Source organism: Saccostrea cucullata, unplaced genomic scaffold, assembly GCF_032062105.1.
Source record: "Saccostrea cucullata isolate Sc308-1 unplaced genomic scaffold, CSIRO_AGI_Scuc_v1 ctg12993, whole genome shotgun sequence".
Lineage (NCBI taxonomy): Eukaryota > Metazoa > Mollusca > Bivalvia > Ostreida > Ostreidae > Saccostrea > Saccostrea cuccullata.
In genome coordinates, this window is record NW_026920973.1 from 1 (window position 1) to 18,164 (window position 18,164).

General features: G+C 31.0%; 2 protein-coding genes across 4 annotated transcripts; one reads left to right on the plus strand and one right to left on the minus strand.

Moving 5' to 3' along the window:
- The first annotated feature begins 387 nt into the window (after positions 1-387).
- On the plus strand, positions 388-9,342 carry LOC134258883 (interferon-induced protein 44-like). 3 transcript variants are annotated; one of them, XM_062741472.1, is made up of 7 exons: positions 388-468; positions 5,651-6,332; positions 6,922-7,001; positions 7,381-7,578; positions 7,855-8,001; positions 8,118-8,289; positions 8,461-9,342. In XM_062741472.1, exons 2-7 carry the CDS (start codon positions 5,654-5,656, stop codon positions 8,742-8,744), a joined length of 1,560 nt encoding a protein of 519 aa, XP_062597456.1. In that variant the 5' UTR covers positions 388-468; positions 5,651-5,653; the 3' UTR covers positions 8,745-9,342. The 3 variants fall into 3 exon arrangements, with proteins under 3 accessions (XP_062597456.1, XP_062597458.1, XP_062597457.1); XM_062741474.1 differs by having other exon boundaries at positions 6,925-7,001; XM_062741473.1 differs by lacking the exon at positions 388-468 and adding an exon at positions 5,429-5,450.
- Positions 9,315-14,419, minus strand: LOC134258885 (heat shock 70 kDa protein 12A-like). The gene is made up of 3 exons (XM_062741475.1): positions 13,957-14,419; positions 13,160-13,295; positions 9,315-11,746 (listed from the first exon to the last, which is right to left on the minus strand). The coding sequence occupies exons 1-3, from the start codon at positions 14,161-14,163 to the stop codon at positions 10,677-10,679; spliced, it is 1,413 nt and encodes a 470-aa protein (XP_062597459.1). The 5' UTR covers positions 14,164-14,419; the 3' UTR covers positions 9,315-10,676.
- Between the last annotated feature and the right edge of the window lie 3,745 nt (positions 14,420-18,164).

Sequence of the window (18,164 nt, forward strand, 5' to 3'; positions counted from 1 at the left end):
TAGCAGTTAAAGAGGAATAATTTTATTATTTATGGTAATTTGAACGGGTTATAGGTAAGTGTCTTTGAAAAAGATATCATGTATTATTTTTGTACGGAAGCTAAAGTGAAAGTAGTGTAGCTACCTGCGGAATACATATTTCTTCGACTGATATTGTAATTACTCGTTGTTATGTCCAATTTTAAAGATCAATTTATTAATATAAACTCACAATCTAACAGGAAAAACATGTCTAATATTCGTTTCAAAAAGAAGTCGTCAAAATGTAAACAAGATAGCGCCCTCTGACGGTAACAAACGCTTATGTGACTCTTTACCAGACTCTCTGCTGGTCGGAGTTTACGGAGACAGCCGAGCGTCTGGTTGAACGAGACTATGAATGAGCTTCCGTATTTTTAAAATGAAAGTGAAAATGCAGTTATTCAAAGAAAAATAGGCCTATCGGGGAACTAGATATCTTTCAGAAAGGTAAACAATGTCAGCTTGATGATGTATTTTTTATTTCATGTCACTTGCATGGAACAAATTCAATCGATTATCGAATTTTTAGGCATTATTTAGCATTCTGCAATTTTAACAGGTCCAGAACAATACACAATTAAAGGTATATAGCTTTATATAGCTTGATAAAGCTATATAGCTTTATCAAGGTATTACAAATACCTTTGTCAAGGTATTTTATGTAATGACAATTTAAAAAAAATATCTGTAAAAATAAAATATAAAAAGTCGAGTTCTGATTTGTTGTCAGTAAATTCTCTCATGCATTTAAGGGGGATGTACAAGCCATATTGGATCTAGTCTGGTGTAAAATAAGAAATACCAAGAATGCGCTTAATACACTTCTAAACTAGCCCAAAGTTACTCAAAGTGTTAATGCACTAATTACCTACTGTTAGAGTCCAAAATTAGTAAATAATTAAGTTTATTTTGTTTTAATTAGGAGGAAATTAATCATGTTAGAACTGCGCAGCTACAGCATTCACGAGATGAAAAATGTATTGAAAATGGTGTTAGTTTGATTCATTGATAATATGGCTACAACCATTTGTTTCGCTTTTTTCTTGTCATTATCCATAATTCTTGAAAATTTGATTTTTCATATGGGTGTCTTCCTGAGGCCATGTGTTTATTTTGTCCGCCATTCCTCTGTCACACAGAGTTCGAATAACGTTGATTTTAGAATAAATGCGACCATAATAACATCAAGACAAGAAATTGCTAAGTAATAATCATTATGTTTTATTACTTACTACTGTTATTTGTTGCATTGCATCGTCTGAATAATGAAAAAGCGCGATTTTATCCCCACTCCAGCAAATCGGGAAAAAACTGTTCTGTTTACAGCTCGAATTTCCTAGCTAATATTATTTCACTGAGCACGTGCTTGGCATGTGCATATATCTGCTGTGGATAGATGCGTTTATGACCATGATTATATTTAATTTTTCATGGAACAAGTCTTGATAATTTGTTGATTTCTTTAAAACTCAAGAAAAAAGATAAAAAATGTCCTAAACATATGTGTTTACGTCGGGTCTTTTTTCTGTGGCGATAGAAGTTATTTTCAAATGGGGCACTGCAAGGAGGATGCTTAGCATTTAATTTAAAAAAGTTAAACAATATGCAGTGCATGAAAAACAAATTGTAATTACATGTCTTACATTCGAAAAGTTGGTACATTGTCTATTTTGTTCAGCAGTTAGACAGAAAAAAATAGGCAGTTATAAGATTTCCTTCAGGCACCTCACATAAATAGCTAGATTGTTTGCAATGACCCACACATTGTATGGAGTAATGTTTGGACATAAAAAAAGCATCATGTCTCATTATGTTGACAATGTTGTAAGCTCTCGCCCATTGAACACACGAAGCTGTTTCTTTGAAATTTAGAAGCAAGAACAATGTTTGCAAAGAAAGGTCCATTGCATATGCTATGTCTATCATCGCAAAAAAAAAAAAAAAAAAAAAACAGTGAGAGGCTATAGCCCCCCCCCCCCCCCGGAAATCCTATGTTTGTTTTTCAAAATAGTGCCAAAGATTCAAAAAGTTACATTACTTACAACAAAGTTTCATTACTACTTATGTGATGGAACATGTACTAGCCTTATAAGATCATTTGTTTTAAAAATATTTGGTTGCCCTCTCTCCCTATCTACTGCCTAGAAATGGCCAGACTCAATTTTTTTTACATCCCATTACACGATTTTTTTTTCTTCCGTCAACAAATATGTTTAGATTTTAAGTTTTTTCTCACCTATACATACCGACCCAATAATTTTTCCCTGAGTTGGGAGGACCACCAAACGTCATTTTAAAGATGGTATAAAATATTTAATTATGTTGATTTTTTTTTCTTTACTCTGTAAAATTGTAATTTTGACAAAATGGGCAAGTAGAAAAAAAGGTTTTTTTTCCATTAATCCACGCTGAATGATTTCATTCCTTTTCCAATGTTGCTCCGCTGTAATGAAATTGTATACGAGGGGTTTTCAAAAAGTAAACGATATTTAAGGTATTTGATAGTTGTATTATTGTTGTATTTTTCAAATATTCAAGTATTTTTCAAAGTGTAAATTGGAGGTCTTTGATAGCATATTGCTTAATTAAAAATACATCCCTTTTCAAACTTTCTTTCACCGGGCAACATAACAAGTATCATATTAACCATCTGCCTTCCTTCACTTAAACGATCTATCCAATCATTGATTGAATTTATAGGAAGTCATTTGTCTTAATATATTGTGAACAAATTCTTATACGCTACTTCAAAGGCATTTTTAAGATAATACCATAAATATTTTAGTCGTTTGTTCCACTTTGTTCCGAGTTCCACTGAGACAACCATTTTTCGTCACAAGTAGCTGCATAATGACGTCATTTTCACATTGTGAGCAAAACTTTATTCAGCATATGCTATTTATAGAACTTGTGTTTGGCTATGTGTGCACCAAATTTGTTTCTAATCTGAATTTTTTTTTAATAGATACACATGTATCGAGATAGTTCGCGAACTTTTTGATCACCCCTCGTACTAGTAGATACTAAAACAAGGTCATTCATATCGATTTTATGTGTTTAATTTCTTTGTGTTTCAATGGTGATAATTAAACTTTTGATAGATATTATAAATTATCTGTGACAAACTTACAAACTCTTAATTTTTAACTTTGATGGTGCTCATTTTTCCTTACCTGGAATCAAAGAGTTTAAGATTTTTTTAATATCAATACGTACACTATTTAACAACTGTACGATAATAATACTAAATAATAAATAACTTCAAGAAACACTATAACACATTTCCTCTTTTAAAAGTGTTCATATTATTTGAAATATTTTGCAACTGTAATTCTCTTCTACATTTAAAGATTGTTATGTCCCTCCATATTAAGAAGAGGTCTGGAAAACAAAATTCTGTACTAAAAATAGACCACGTGCTGCTATCCATGAACTACTTTCATGGTTCTTTTCACTCTTTTTGAAAACAACGATACATTGTTTTGAACTTGAAATTATCATTTAAAAGTGCAAATTTTAGACATTTTCTCAACAAATGGTTGTAGAGAGAACATTAATGCACAGTTTGCGTATTTTTTTGGATTTTTTAAGGCTTTGCTGAATTCTGTAGCTGCGCAGTTCTAAGGAGCATATAAAAAGCATTTTTCTGCAAAAGTATAGATTATATATGCACAACATGCATTCAGTTATGCATATTTATTGTATCTTTATCATAAAGACTTAAAATTGGATCAAAATATGATGTATTTTAGCCATTTGAAGAAATGTTTACATTTCGTTCTCACTGCACTAAAGGTGGCCGTACATCCCCCTTAAAGTACTCAAACACAAAGAAATCAGTATAAAAGCATGTCATGTAGGGAGACGTTCTTTTATGCTGTCTTTTTGATTCCTGAGTATTTTACATGCATTAGTGGACACACTGACAACAATTCAGAATTTGACTTTCAGTATGGAATTTTTAAAGAAGTTTTTGAATTTTTTATTACATAAAAATACCTTGATCAAGGCATCTGTAACACCTTGATCAATCTATATAGCTTTATCAAGATATATACCTTTATCAGAGCATTGTGCTGTTTGAGTAACCTAGTTACAATGTATCTGGTTATAAAGACAAATATTTCAAATGAATCGATCTCGTGCTGCCAATGCAAATATTTTTGTTTTTAATAAATACCTGATAATGAGGGGATGCAAAGTTAATATTTAAGAGGACTTTTATGACTCAAATTAATGATGAGGCCAAAAAAATAAATATATCGAAACATGAGAATAATTGACGATACCAAACTTAATTAAGCTCATGATGCAATATCAACAAAGCATATTGATTAAATGTAAAACCATCTTAAAATCTAATGCTAACAACATTATGTAATAGTTTTTTACTACATGTAGCACATTAAATACTCAACGGAAGAGAATCGATCGACATTGAAAAAGTGTTTAATGTTGTTTTCCTCACATAGGCAAGTTCCGTCTGCTATTTTTACAAAGTAGATTTAGAATAGATAATGCATAAACGTTCCTATACTTTATTCATTTTTTTAAGATTCATCACTCCTAGGTATCTTTACTTATACATTATAGGCTATAATAAAGTATAATGTTAATTACAGTCTATATACACTAGGGTTGATCCAAAAGTTCGTGGAGTTTTGCAATATCTTATTCTATTCTGCGGAAGCTATTGAAAATTTTAGGTGAAATTACACTTGCTTAATTTTGTAATTAATTACGAAAATATTAATGATAGGAAAACCTTGGCATTTGTTGATGAAAATAAGGGAAGTTTGAAATTCGTCGGAGACTTTCGAATGTTCATTATTATTTATAATAAATACTTAAAGTGATTAAAAATCCTCAGCATATACAACAAAATTATGTCATTAGTACGGTTGCCTGACCTTGTTTAACTATATTAACCCTTATGTGAGAGTTTAAATGATTTTAATTGATTTTTTTAGTTTTCAGTTGATGATTCGTTTAACAACGTCTAAGGATATAGGTCAAATTTAAATTTAAATTTGGTCAAGTATCCTTTTGTCAAAAATGACAACATTCTGACTTAAACATATAAACTACTGATACAATAGTAAGAAACTGGTTTTTCATAGGTTTTAACAAAAAGGAAACTTTCATGAAGATTGATTGAAGCTGTTGCTGCCTTTTTAGGGGTCATTTTTTCCTTAGTTGACAAACTAATCCTTAAGGGACGTTGACCGTCAACATACTGTGCTTGACATAAAATCGGAACAACAAATGCATATTTTTGTCCTATTTCGTGATCCAAAGAACTTGTTTCTTTGATTTGTTCTGATGAGGGATACTTAATATTGTAAATCATGTAAATCGCAAGGAAAGAAAAGAAATTATTTGTGGTATACTTTCAAGGAGAAAAAATGAACAAGACAACCTAAAATAAAGTAAAATTATATATAATTATGTAATTATTACACAAACAACACACTAAAGCAAAATAACATAAAAAGATAAAATGAGATATGAACAATGTGTACAGAATAAAAGAGGTCTTTCCATCTTCTTTATGTTTCCCTATTTCATAAAAAAAGAAATCAGTCATTTCTTTTGAAAAAATATTTTCTCTTCAGTATTTGCATTTTAGCTAATGATGGCATGGTCCCAGCAAAAATTAATTCTTAATACGAAGGAAGAAGATCAGCTGTCTTCGTGGATAGGAAATCCGTGTCAATTTCAATTATTGTACAAAGTAAGTCGGGATGGATTGTCAGCACAAACATTTCACAGATTGTGTGATAACAAAGGCCCTACGGTAACTGTTCTTCACAACTCCATCGGAAATGTATTTGGGGGGTATCTCTCTAGTAGTTGGAACTCGAACAATTCAACGATTAAGGACGACAACGCTTTTCTTTTCCAACTGCAACGACGTTATGTAACCACTACACAAAGAGTAAATGTTCACACACCAGAAACGGCTGCCTTTGGGGTGAAGTCCTGGGGTCCAACCTTTGGAGGGATTTCAGAAGATCCTCGACAACGTAAGCCACCTCAGCTTTCTGTCAAACAAAACCCGTTTCAATTTGCACAAGATTTTGATCTAAGAACTTTCTTTGATAATAACAGTAATGTTGGATTTCAATGGGGGTTTCAAGGAGGTAATAACCTTGGACAAAGGGCATTTGCCCAAAACCCAAACCAGCAATTTATTAACCTCAATGGACAAGAAGATCTAGGACTGAGTTATGGAAAATTCGAAGCCAACACTTGTCAATTATCGGAGGGGGATTTCAAGGTTATAGATCTGGAGGTTTATCTTGTCAAAGGTATGCTTACAGAAAATTATATTTTTAAGCCTTTTTTTATTAAGCCTTTGAAATTGACTTTGACATCGGTCTTAAGTGTAAGTCTGTATAAATAAAATGTTGATGCGTGTGCTTTCATGTTTAACACGTCGTGTTCTCTATAACAAATCCTTTTCAATAATATCAATAGTGTTTGCCTTTGAGTTTCACCTTATTTTGAAAATTACTCGGACATTACTTTGATATGGTAGGTCGTGGCTTTCATACTTATACAATTGTCTTTCTTGTTACAAGAACCTTTCTTTCATTAATAAGAAAAATGTCCTTTCGGTAGCAAGAAAAATGAAAATTAAGTCTTATCTCTTAAAATAGACAATGAAGAATTATTTTATCATATTTCACATTTTTCTGGTATAATGACCTGGTCAATAACATATTCGATCTTGAACTTAACCCCAGGCTTATACATGCCTTCGAGAATCTTAACCCATTGCTATGAGCTACTACAATTCTTAATGTATTGAAAACATATTTTCGTCTTAATATAATCTTGATATATTATGCACATTTCTATCAGGACACAATGCTTGGTGTATTAATTATGTTTCAGAAGATGTAAAAAGTGCAACAAAAAAGGTCGAAACTTTGAGCTCGCATCCTTGGAGAGAAATGCCGATCTGGAACGTCCAGGTACTTAAATTTGATTTCCAAGAGAAGTTCAGATAAATATTCTCGTAAATTGATTTATCTGTATCTAATTTCTGTTGAATCAAGTTCTTGAGACCGAGTAAAATCCCGAGCCTGTATAACTAAAAGCTTTTTTTCTAATTTTTACCAATTTCTTTGTTTTATTTTAGAACTAAGATAAATACATTTTGTATGTTCATCTAGTTTGAATTATATGTTACATGCAAGTAGCCAGTGACCTTTTTTTGTCTTCAACATAATATATAAAATTATTAGTACGCTAAAAATGTAGATTTAAACACCATAGTGTACACTAGTTAAACAGATTGGCGAGGAAAATACTAAAATTTGCAATTTGATTTTATTTTCTTTCATTTTTCAGTCTTTTCAATCCTTAAAAGATTATGTAACAGGCTACCACCCGATTGAAGATTCAAATGTGAAAGATGTCAATATTCTGCTGCTTGGTCAAGTTGGAGCTGGAAAATCTAGTTTTTTCAACACAATTAACTCAATTTTCAGAGGGGAAATAACATCCCGCGCATGTACAGGAAGCTCTGATCACAGCTTGACAAAAACGGTGAGTGTTTTAAAAAACAGTTAACACTTTCTTAGATTATTCCATTAAATTCCCCTTCATTGTTCATTTTCTTTATTTAGTTTCTTCACTCATAGTGAAGTTGTTTCCTCCTCAATATACATTTATCAATGATATTATAAATGTTTGGCTTTATTCTAATAGTTTAATTAATGGAAAGTTTGATTATTATTTCTTCCAGAGGATGAACTGTCCTTATAAATTTGATGGAACATTAGATAATCAGACATTGTTTTATTTTTGTCTTATTTTAAGTAGTTTAGAAAATACAGAATTCGGAATCCAGGTACAGGTCGCTATTTAAATTTAAAACTGTGTGACACTCGCGGACTGGAAGAGAGTTTTGGTGTTCATACCCAGGATATCGCCTATGTTCTAGATGGACATATTCCTGAACATTATCAGGTGACAAAATATGCTAATTTAATACTTTTGTTTGACATGTTTTAATCTGCCTTAATTTGTTATGGTGATAATAAGTTTTGCAGTTTAATTTTGATGATATTTTCATCTGTTTGCAGTTTAATCCAGCTTCACACGCTACGCCCAAAGTACAAGGTTTTCTGAAAAATCCCAAGATTGAAGATAGAATCCACTGTGTGACTTTTGTTATAGATGCAAGTACTATTGACGTCATCACTGACGCAGTACTTCATCACATTAAAGAGATTCAAAACATAATTGTCGAGAGAGGTAAATGCTTTCTTGGTAATTCATATAATATCTTCAAACTCTATAGCAAAAACGAATTTAATTCTATGACAGGTACTTTATAAAGTAATTACATTGTAAAATTGTTGTTAAAATTTTCTCCATATTTGTTTTTACAGTATCTTAAATCTAAAAAAAAAATTATTCAACTAGGTATTCCACAAACAGTTTACCTGACCAAACTGGATAAAATATGTCCAAATGTCGATCAAGATGTGACAAAGCTTTTCCTCAGTAATACATGTAAACAGGCCGTGGATAAGGTTGCTGAGATGATTGGCGTACCCAGGTCACATGTTTTCCCCGTGAAGAATTACGAGAAGGAGACCCGTTTACAAGAGACCATCAACATCCTGGCTCTTACAGCTCTCCGACAAACTCTTGTGTTCGCAGACGACTACTTGGAAGATCAGTACGAAATTGGTGATGTGTACTGATTCCATGTATTATCAAGTAGCTAAACGGGGGAGTGAATTCAAATGTATTATATATTAGAAGACCTATCAAATTTTTACAAATATAAGACAATATGATTAAATGATGTGAGTGCAGTTACTAGTGGATTGTGTCACACACACACGATGGAGCAATTAGCTTCCTTGTTATGGAATAAGTATAATGATAATGGACTCAATCCGTTGTTGTCTCGGCTGTCCTAAGTATATATATAATTTTTTGAACTTCATCTAAAGTGCCTTGTGGTAGGCTTTCTACATGAGTGAAACATTTTAAAATGGAAAGTAAGAAATAAAATCAAACGATCGCATTTAATATTTTACATAGCAATTTATTGGTTTCACGTGCAATATGTGTCAATTTTTTGAATGCAAAGTTGTTGCATCTTATCCCTACCTTTTAATTATATTCCTTTCCACGTGTATATATTGCCTATGTATAAGAAATAAATACATTTCAAATTTGAATTCCAATCTAAAATTCATTTTTTCCATTTTTGATCCCCCCAATCATGTTTTAGATCGAGAAAAGGAAAACAACATCACTAAAGGTATATTTAAGACGTTTTAATACTCAATACAATACATGAAGCAAATTTCTGCATCAATAAAGTGTATATAATTCTGTTTCTCTTTGATGAAGCTTTAAAAAAAATAAGAATAATACAAATAAAAATTATCAAGGAAAAATTGATAATACCAAATCTGTAATGTATATCGTAATGTATGATTCTTGAAAGAAACGTATCCGTCTTTTCAAATCACAACGATTAATTCTGCAGAACAACTATTTTTAAGAATAAAAAAGTATGTCTTTTTTTCCTTTCCAGACGTTCCTTTGAAGAGTAATCGGTCTGCAACTCCACTATTATCATTTTATCTTTGATTTCTATTGATATACTTAATATATATATTCACCTCGTATAATATGTATTCTTGATGATATTATAAGTTTAATTCATATGATATTATCTTATCTTTTTAAGAGGTTCTCTCGAAGGATTTGAAGTACAGCCTTTAATAAGCCATTGATTTGTACAAGATGTTAAAAACATTCTCTGAAATTTGGTTTTTTTGAAACTTTTGTTTCAATCAGATATTTTCTTTTAAATTTGTAATGAACACTGTACAAAGATTATTGTGTCTTTCATTTTGTTCTTTTGCCTCCCTTGTTGCTTTAATTTATGGTACGCATATGTATATTATGTTTTATTTAAAAAAAAACTATTGTAAAACAAATCATCGCAATTTTTTCTGAAATAGGCAGTTTTACAATCAGCAATGAAAAGAAGAAGCAGCATAAAGACTTCGAAAGGATATATATTGGAGTGTAACATAAATGCTTCAGAAATATACGTATGTATGTTCCGGTTACTTTTAATATAACTTTTTTTTACTCCAGTGTGTTAACCATTTACTTTTATGCAAGTTAAAAGAGAGGCTTATGTTTTATAAAGTAATTATTCAGTAACAGTAATCTAGACAAATTTTGCATACTCTTATAAAACCTTTACTCAAATTCATGCAGTAACTCTAAAATGGATGAAGGTTAAATATTAACGTAAAATTATCTTGTTCCTAATTACATAAATTATGTAATTGAATTTTGTAAATTTTGTGCTCATGAAACCCATGTAAAATGTAAATTTAATAGAAATTTGTTCAATTTTATAGATTTAGTAAACTAAATGAATGTTGAACTTAGGAGAAAAATTGACCACTAGTACCCGATAAGTGAGATACAAGTTAGGTTCTAGGAGGATTACGATTTATTAAACCTGTTGACCAGTCACTTCTGTCGTGATCCGAGTAAAGTGATCTAGAGTACTTCATACGGATATTCATACGGAAAGTAGTATTATATTTTTTTTTTCCGACAAATTAACAATGTTCGCATAATTTTGTGTATCAACCTTAATGTAAAAAATCTACCGATGTCTTGACAGCTTTTTTGGTGATTTTGTCGATCGCAGATACCTCTATTTCTGTCCCACTAAATGTCATTTGGACATCAACTTCTTTTTCAGTGTCCTTCGAAGTTTCTGGCATATATAATCGCAAATAGCCCACACAGCGACATCCTTGGTCAGTGGTAAATTTCGGATTTTTACATGGTGAAGTGAATATTGTGAACCCTATAGTTTTTTGATCGGGATTTTGTGGGACATAAGTTTGTGAAGTTGTTGGTTCACCTACGTGCATTGTTTCACCAACTCGTACATGAATATTGAAAATATCTTTGCATTTTTCAATTCCGTTTACTAATGTTTTCTTTTTTTCAGGATGTTCACTTGGATTGAAATTTACGTTTGTACGTATGCCATATGTGTATGTGCTCACCCTAGATGAAATTGCATCTGGTTCGTGGCCGAAAATAACTGATCCTTTCAAAACAGAAAGACCCGCTTCTGGTGTTGGAATGACTTTAAGTTGATTGAAGTTTGTTTCTATAGCCTTCTGCAACATTAGAGACTCTGCATACCATCCTACTAATAAGATTGTTCCGACATCTCTCATTGCGTTTTCGCAAAGAATTGACTGCACATGTTTAACGATTTGGTTGCAACTTTTGTCGAACAATGCTTTTGTTATACCGGGTTCCATTCTCAATTTCTCTCCAAACCATTTCAATTTTGCTTTATATTTGTCATTTGACTGAACGCTTGAAGAAATATCTCTTCCCTTTAAAACAGAATAAAGACTGGACAGGCTATGTGGGACTCTCAAAGTTATAAACTCATCTTTCTTAAATTCTGGTTTAACAGTTTTCTTCTTGATTTCAAAATCTCTGAAAAGATCTAATTGATCCATTTTTTGAGATTTCGAAAACTCCTGCATTACATCCTTTCCAAAAATATCTGTTAACAGACTCTGCAAGGCGTCGTCAACGTTTGTTCCACCCCAAGGTCCACCATTTGCGCTGTAGAGTTCTTTCAAAGAATTGTTCGTTTGTACTTCATGTACAGTTATATCAATGGTCCCACCTATAAACAGACATTACATACACAAAATTTGTAACGATGAAAACACATGTAATCAACGACGATAAGATATTTGTAAATTTTAATTATTAAAAGTAATCAGCAAACAAGATGAAGAATGAAGGAAATTTGCACCGCAGCTGAATAAGGCTGTCCGTAAAATATCAAACTATTCAAACTGTAGAAACTTCTCTGAACTACCTAGATATGACGTCATAATAGAATATGATGTCAAGTCAGTGCATACTTGAGCTGTCATGACGGGGAAAGTGTCATAATTATTACACGGCATGTGGATTTATTATGGGGATTTGTGTTTAATTCAAAAGTAGGATTTGATTTTTAAGCTTGTGTGTGCTGTTATGATGTTTAACATTTGATATTTAAATATCTCTATTCCTTTTGCTTGTCCGATATGCATATATATTCAAGCAATAGCAAAAAAGTATGTTTTAAACGCTCCCCTTACACTTCCGTAGACAGAGTTAGAATTTATGAACCGTGTTTATATTGGACTAGCACAAGTCAAAGACAAGGATAAATTAAAGATATTCTGCGTGAATCTAAAACAAAAGTATGTTTTCTAACTGAGTTTTGCTGGGGGTTCGTATGTAGTTTATCCGTTTTTGTATAAATCGCGATAAAGAGTGGAAAATACCCCTTCTTACGTTTGTAATTTTGATTCATCGTAAAATATTTTCTGGAGAAGAAAAAATTAAACCTGCCCCCAGCACTTTTTACGTACCATAGATCACGATGAATTAATCTATGTAACAAACTTTGCACAATAATTGTGTTATGCTCTTGTGCCGATGCGATTTTTGTGCAACATTGAAGAATATCAAAATGCCCGTCACGTGATCAACACAGTCATTTGACATCACAGAAATGCTTTATTATAATACCTGATTAAAACTGTTCTCTCAAGTTGACTGCAATTTTAAACAAGTATAACTTATTGAAATTAAAATCTAGCTCAAAATAAAATGTTTATTTTTTTGTTGTCGACATTTTAAGCCTTCGGACATCCTTATCATAACTGCGACATAAAATCCTTTTTAATTCTATAGGCGGACATTACTCAATGCTCACATTTATTATTGGTGTTAAGATGATTAGTAGTTGCTTCAAATACGGTAAAAATGCTTGTATTGGTGATCGATTCAAAAAATGCCTCGCCTTCCTTGGACTTGAAAAATCTTACAAAACATTCTATCAATAGTTCTGCATGTATATAATATACAAGAACTAGTTTAAACTGATAAGTATTATTATCCACTTGGCATAATTCTATTATACCTAGTTCATTTTCTCTAAAAGGCACATACATGTATTTATCAAAAGGAACTAATTGATATTACAAAAAAAAAATGAAAAAAAAAATTCAAAGAAAGAAGACAGAAACACAAAACTTACCCCCTGCATCAATAACCATGTACTTTGATCCAGGCTCGAAGGTGTTTCCTCTATTTCCCATTGGCAAATATTTACAGTAGATGGAAGCGGCTTCTGGTTCCAGAGCTATTTTCAACCGTTCAGAGGAAATCCCTGCCTAATAAAAAATGTTTTGAGCTTTATATTCATCAAAACTGCTGTATAACAGAGTGTTTCAGATATACATATATCAATATCTATATACTTTACCGTAAAATAGCACCCCTTGGTTATTTTGAATTTGCAGGTTCCTTTTTTTAGTTTTGTTTTTCAGTGGAGATGTTAAATAAAGAAAAACAACTGGGATTTCTCATAGAAATTTTATAAATGCCAATAGTTTCGGAAGAAAAAAAGAGATATTGTGCTACATGTTCATCATTATTTAATAAACATAGTCTCTTCATAAAAAAGAAGTGCATCATTTATTTTTTAAAAAAGATAACTTATCATAAAAATGGTATTATTAATACAATGTGTTTTTTTAAGGTAAAGCTAGGCTTCGCCCATTGAAACTGTTATACCTGCCCACTGGGGCAACTTACGTTGACCTGTGGCGTCGCCGTAAGGCCGCTATGGGGCTGCACTGGGACTGTTGGAACTGCTTGGATTGGACTGATCTACCATCGTAATGGCACAGCTCTGAGGCTTCTGGGACTGCTCGTACCGATGAGGGACATCTTTGAGACTGGTCTTGGTCTGCTGAGCTGTCCGTCAGAGTTGGCGTATTGCTATTTTATGATTCACTATTATTTTTTCTATCAGTAAACATTAGTACTTACTTGTTCTGCTGCCATTCTCATGAACTGCTTTGCTGCGTCAGTCCAAATGGCTGGAACTGTTAGGATCCAAAGAATATCTTCTTCTTCAATTTCTGGGAATTTACTTTTGCAAGAAGAAACCATATGATCCCTTAAGTATTTTATGGAAGCACTGAAAACCTTAAGTGCATCCATTTTTTTCTTCGTGCCTTCTTCCTCAATCTCCATGGATTTCGAAATGGTCTTAAAAAAATAAATTAATTCAAGAACATGTTTCTTCTTTAGGAATGACTCTAGTTCTTGGCCAAATTATTCGAGGATACCGTATATACTCGCCTATAAGTCGGTCCGCCTGTAAGTCCGTTGTATTTTTTAAATTAATTTGGAGGGATTTGCCATTGACCCGCCTATAAGTTGCTATAACTTTTTGCCAGAATCATCTGACATTATAAATCAATTCACTGATGTTTTTAGCTGTTTAATTTATAATTTTTTTTTCAAAATAACGCCAGTATTATTTAGTTTTAAATCATTTACAAATAATAAATGCAAAAATAAATTAAACTGTAATAGTGATTAGTTTTATGTTGTTTTAATTATTATAATATTCAAATGTATAATTTATTACTTATACATTATGAATATAATATGCCACAACTGATTTTAAACTCTGAAGTGAATGTATTAAATATGTGTGTCAATTAATATTGACCAAAAACAAATAATTTAAACTCAAATATTGAAACCTTTCATTTAAATAATTTAACAAATAAAATACTTTTTAAAAATTAAATAAAACAAACCAAATGAAATAAAATAAACAATCAGCTAAAACTTTAGATCCACTCCTTTCTATTTCTACACCTGTAATAAGCTGAGTAGAATTCAATTTCCTTAAATCCTATTGGTCAAGACTTTTACCTCCAAATTCTGGACAACAGACAAAGACATTCAGCTTATTGATTCCAGACTGGAAAGACTTAGATTCCTAAATATCTTACAAACAGTTAACTTAATTTAAATTTGACCTGGTTACCAGCTACTTATATGTAAGTAACTAATTTACTTCTTATTAATGAAATATATTTCAAAGTGTGTGAATTTATCTGAACTTAATAAATTAAAGAAATATTGAGTGTGTAAGAGTTGAGAGTGAATGAAATTATTTTATTACAGTTTAAACAATGATACAGTTCCTGGAGTAATGTAAATCAAAGGTACCAGGCACTCTGTTCCATAAACAGGTACATTTCATATTTTTACAAATGTACTTATCATTTTTATATATTCCTAATTAAGAAGTGGACTTAGAATTCACTTAATGATTGTAATAATGAACTTTAAACACTTCTGTTTCAAAGGAATATACATGAATTGTACAAGAATATATGTAGATTTTTATAAAATGCTGTGTAAAGGGGAATAACTCTTTCAAAGTATGCGTTGTAAGAATTAATGCATTGTGATTTTATGAATACATTGTATGTTTATAGAATTGTCATTTTGATTATATAAAACTGTACTAATATTATTTATATGTATATTTACAGGGTATGATATATAACCAGTATATTATCTCTTGATAATACCATGCAACAATAAAATCATCAAACGAACCCGCAGGTGTCATGTGCTTATTAAAGAATGCGATTGTCCGTCAGGATACACAATTGACCCCTGTTACAAAACCATTATAATAAATTAATACTTGTACTATATGTATTATCTTTGAATGAATAAACGATTAAACATATATAGACTTTGTTATTCAGTATTAATTGTCTCAAATATACATGGAATTATGCATTTCACTTTACAGAAAAATACAAATATCTTTATGACTCGCCTCTAAGTCGGACATAGAGTTTTGAAATAAAATTTAACTCCCAAAATACCGATTTATAGGTGAGTATATACGGTGACCTGCTTCGGATAAGTTTACGCTGTTTTACATGTATAATCCGCTTCGTGGATTATCTTATATATTCCTTATGATTTCTTATTATTTAATTTAAATCTAACAGCTGTGGGTGTAAAATTCCGTTGCTTTTTACGAGTTCAAATTTGCCGCTCAATAATACAACTGTAGTAACGCATGTGATGAGAAAAGAGGGGAGGTAAAAACTGATACATAGGCCTAGCAGCCAAGTTGTTTGTTTGCATGTTGTAAGATCGAGTTACTATTTGAGGTGAAAGGTTCATTTATTAAATCTGGAATTTTCCATGAATTCCGATGACTAGAATAGGAAGTCTGCATAGAAACAGATGATTCACCTAGTTATCAGGATGTGTGTCCCCATAACAAATCAAGTTATACAGAAATAATTTGTGTTTCCTTTTAGATATCAACTAATCAGAGGCTAGAATACAAACAGAATTACATTATATGATTGTAAAAATGGTTATTGAAGGTTGACTTTTTTGTGATCAAGTTTTTTTTTCATATTAAAAAATGCATAATTTTGAGAGCGCTAATTTATGTTTATCTATAGTGTATTTGTAATCTTTGATGTAGAGCTATATTTCTGGTGTCTTCTTACTCAGCCAAAATTCTGAAAATGTTACAGGTGACTGGTTTCGGCTAGGTGGGAATGGTGTACAGGTAAGGGGAGGGAGAGAACAAAAGAAATTAATTACAGGTGACCTATAGTCTGTTTAAGATTAACCACAAGAAATAGGTTAAAATTTACTTATCAAATGCTGATATTGCAATGAATAGTAATTTTGAATAAATAAATGCCGTTTTTTCTACATTATTTTATTAAAATTAATTATTAATTATGAAGAAATAAAAAAAATCTTTCTCATTTTTTTTCAAATTTGTAAATGGAAATTCTTTTTTCTATATTGTGCAGTTTTTAAAATTTATTAAAAATTTTAAGTGCTAATTTTGATATACCGGTACTTTGTATCACAGATATTTTAAAAATGCATGTGAATGAAAGGTACATTGTATGGTATAGATAGTTTTCGATAGGCCTGATTTTAGCGAGAGTTACCTCCCGTTGGTCGCCATATTGGAGGTCGAGTGGGTGATTTTCCCTCTTTGTCTTACCAAGTTTAAGAGTTAGTAGCAGAAATATTTGGTGGAAAATCTTAAATATTTTTTTTTAAATAAAGGAGGCTTTCAAAAATTTATATACTTCAGAAAAATAATGATTTCTGATTCAAAATAGCAAATATAAATTTTTTAGATTGGTTGAACAATGAAGGAATATGAGCATTTGGACCTCCAATATGGCGGTCAAAGGGAAATAACTCTCGCTAAATTCTGGTTTATCGAAAACTATCTATTATAAATGTCTTTGAAATCTAGAATCTATGATCAGTAATCATGTGTATATATATAAACTTAAATGCGAATAATTCTAATTATTAAAAAAAAAATATAAAAATGAAATATCATATTAATGGAAAAAAATGAATAAGATGACTAATAAATAAATGTGTAGAAGTCTTAATTTTAAAATAAACTTGTTGGAAATAAATATGCTTATATTAAACTGTTTTTTTTTTAAAAATATGTTAAAGCAAGATATTCTCTAATACAGTGTATATATTCATAGGCAATTTAGCCACATATGATCCACATATGCATTGCCTTTCATATGAGGATCATATGTAGATCATATGAGAATCATATGTATATGCAATCATATGAGAATCATATGTGACAAATCATATGAGAATCATATGAGTACACATATGTAAATCATATGAAGTAATATACATATGATTCTCATATGGAAGATCCTGCATATGAGAGTCATATGTATATTCTGACAATAATCATATGAGAATCATATGAAACTGATCATATGAGAATCATATGAAACAATGCTCACTAATTTGTCCTTGTTATACTCAGGTAAAATTCATACGAATGTTTTGACCGTGATCATATGAGAATCATATGAAACTCTTCACTTATCTGCCCTTGTTACATGTATACTGAAGTAAAATTGCAATTTCAATAATATATATCAAAAGATAAATTTAAATGTACATTAATTCAAAAGAATTTGTTAGTAATTAATTATATGTAAAGTTCTACTCTGTTTAACCCCCCCCCCCCTTCCTTCTAAAAAACCTTACACAATTTTTTTTCTGTTATAATGCATTTCCCAGACAAAATAGATAAAAAATAAATTAATTTGCTTTTCATTTTAAATCTTTTGGGTTTGGCTTACTTCTTTTAAGTAAAATTAAAATAATTCCGTATTTTTCTC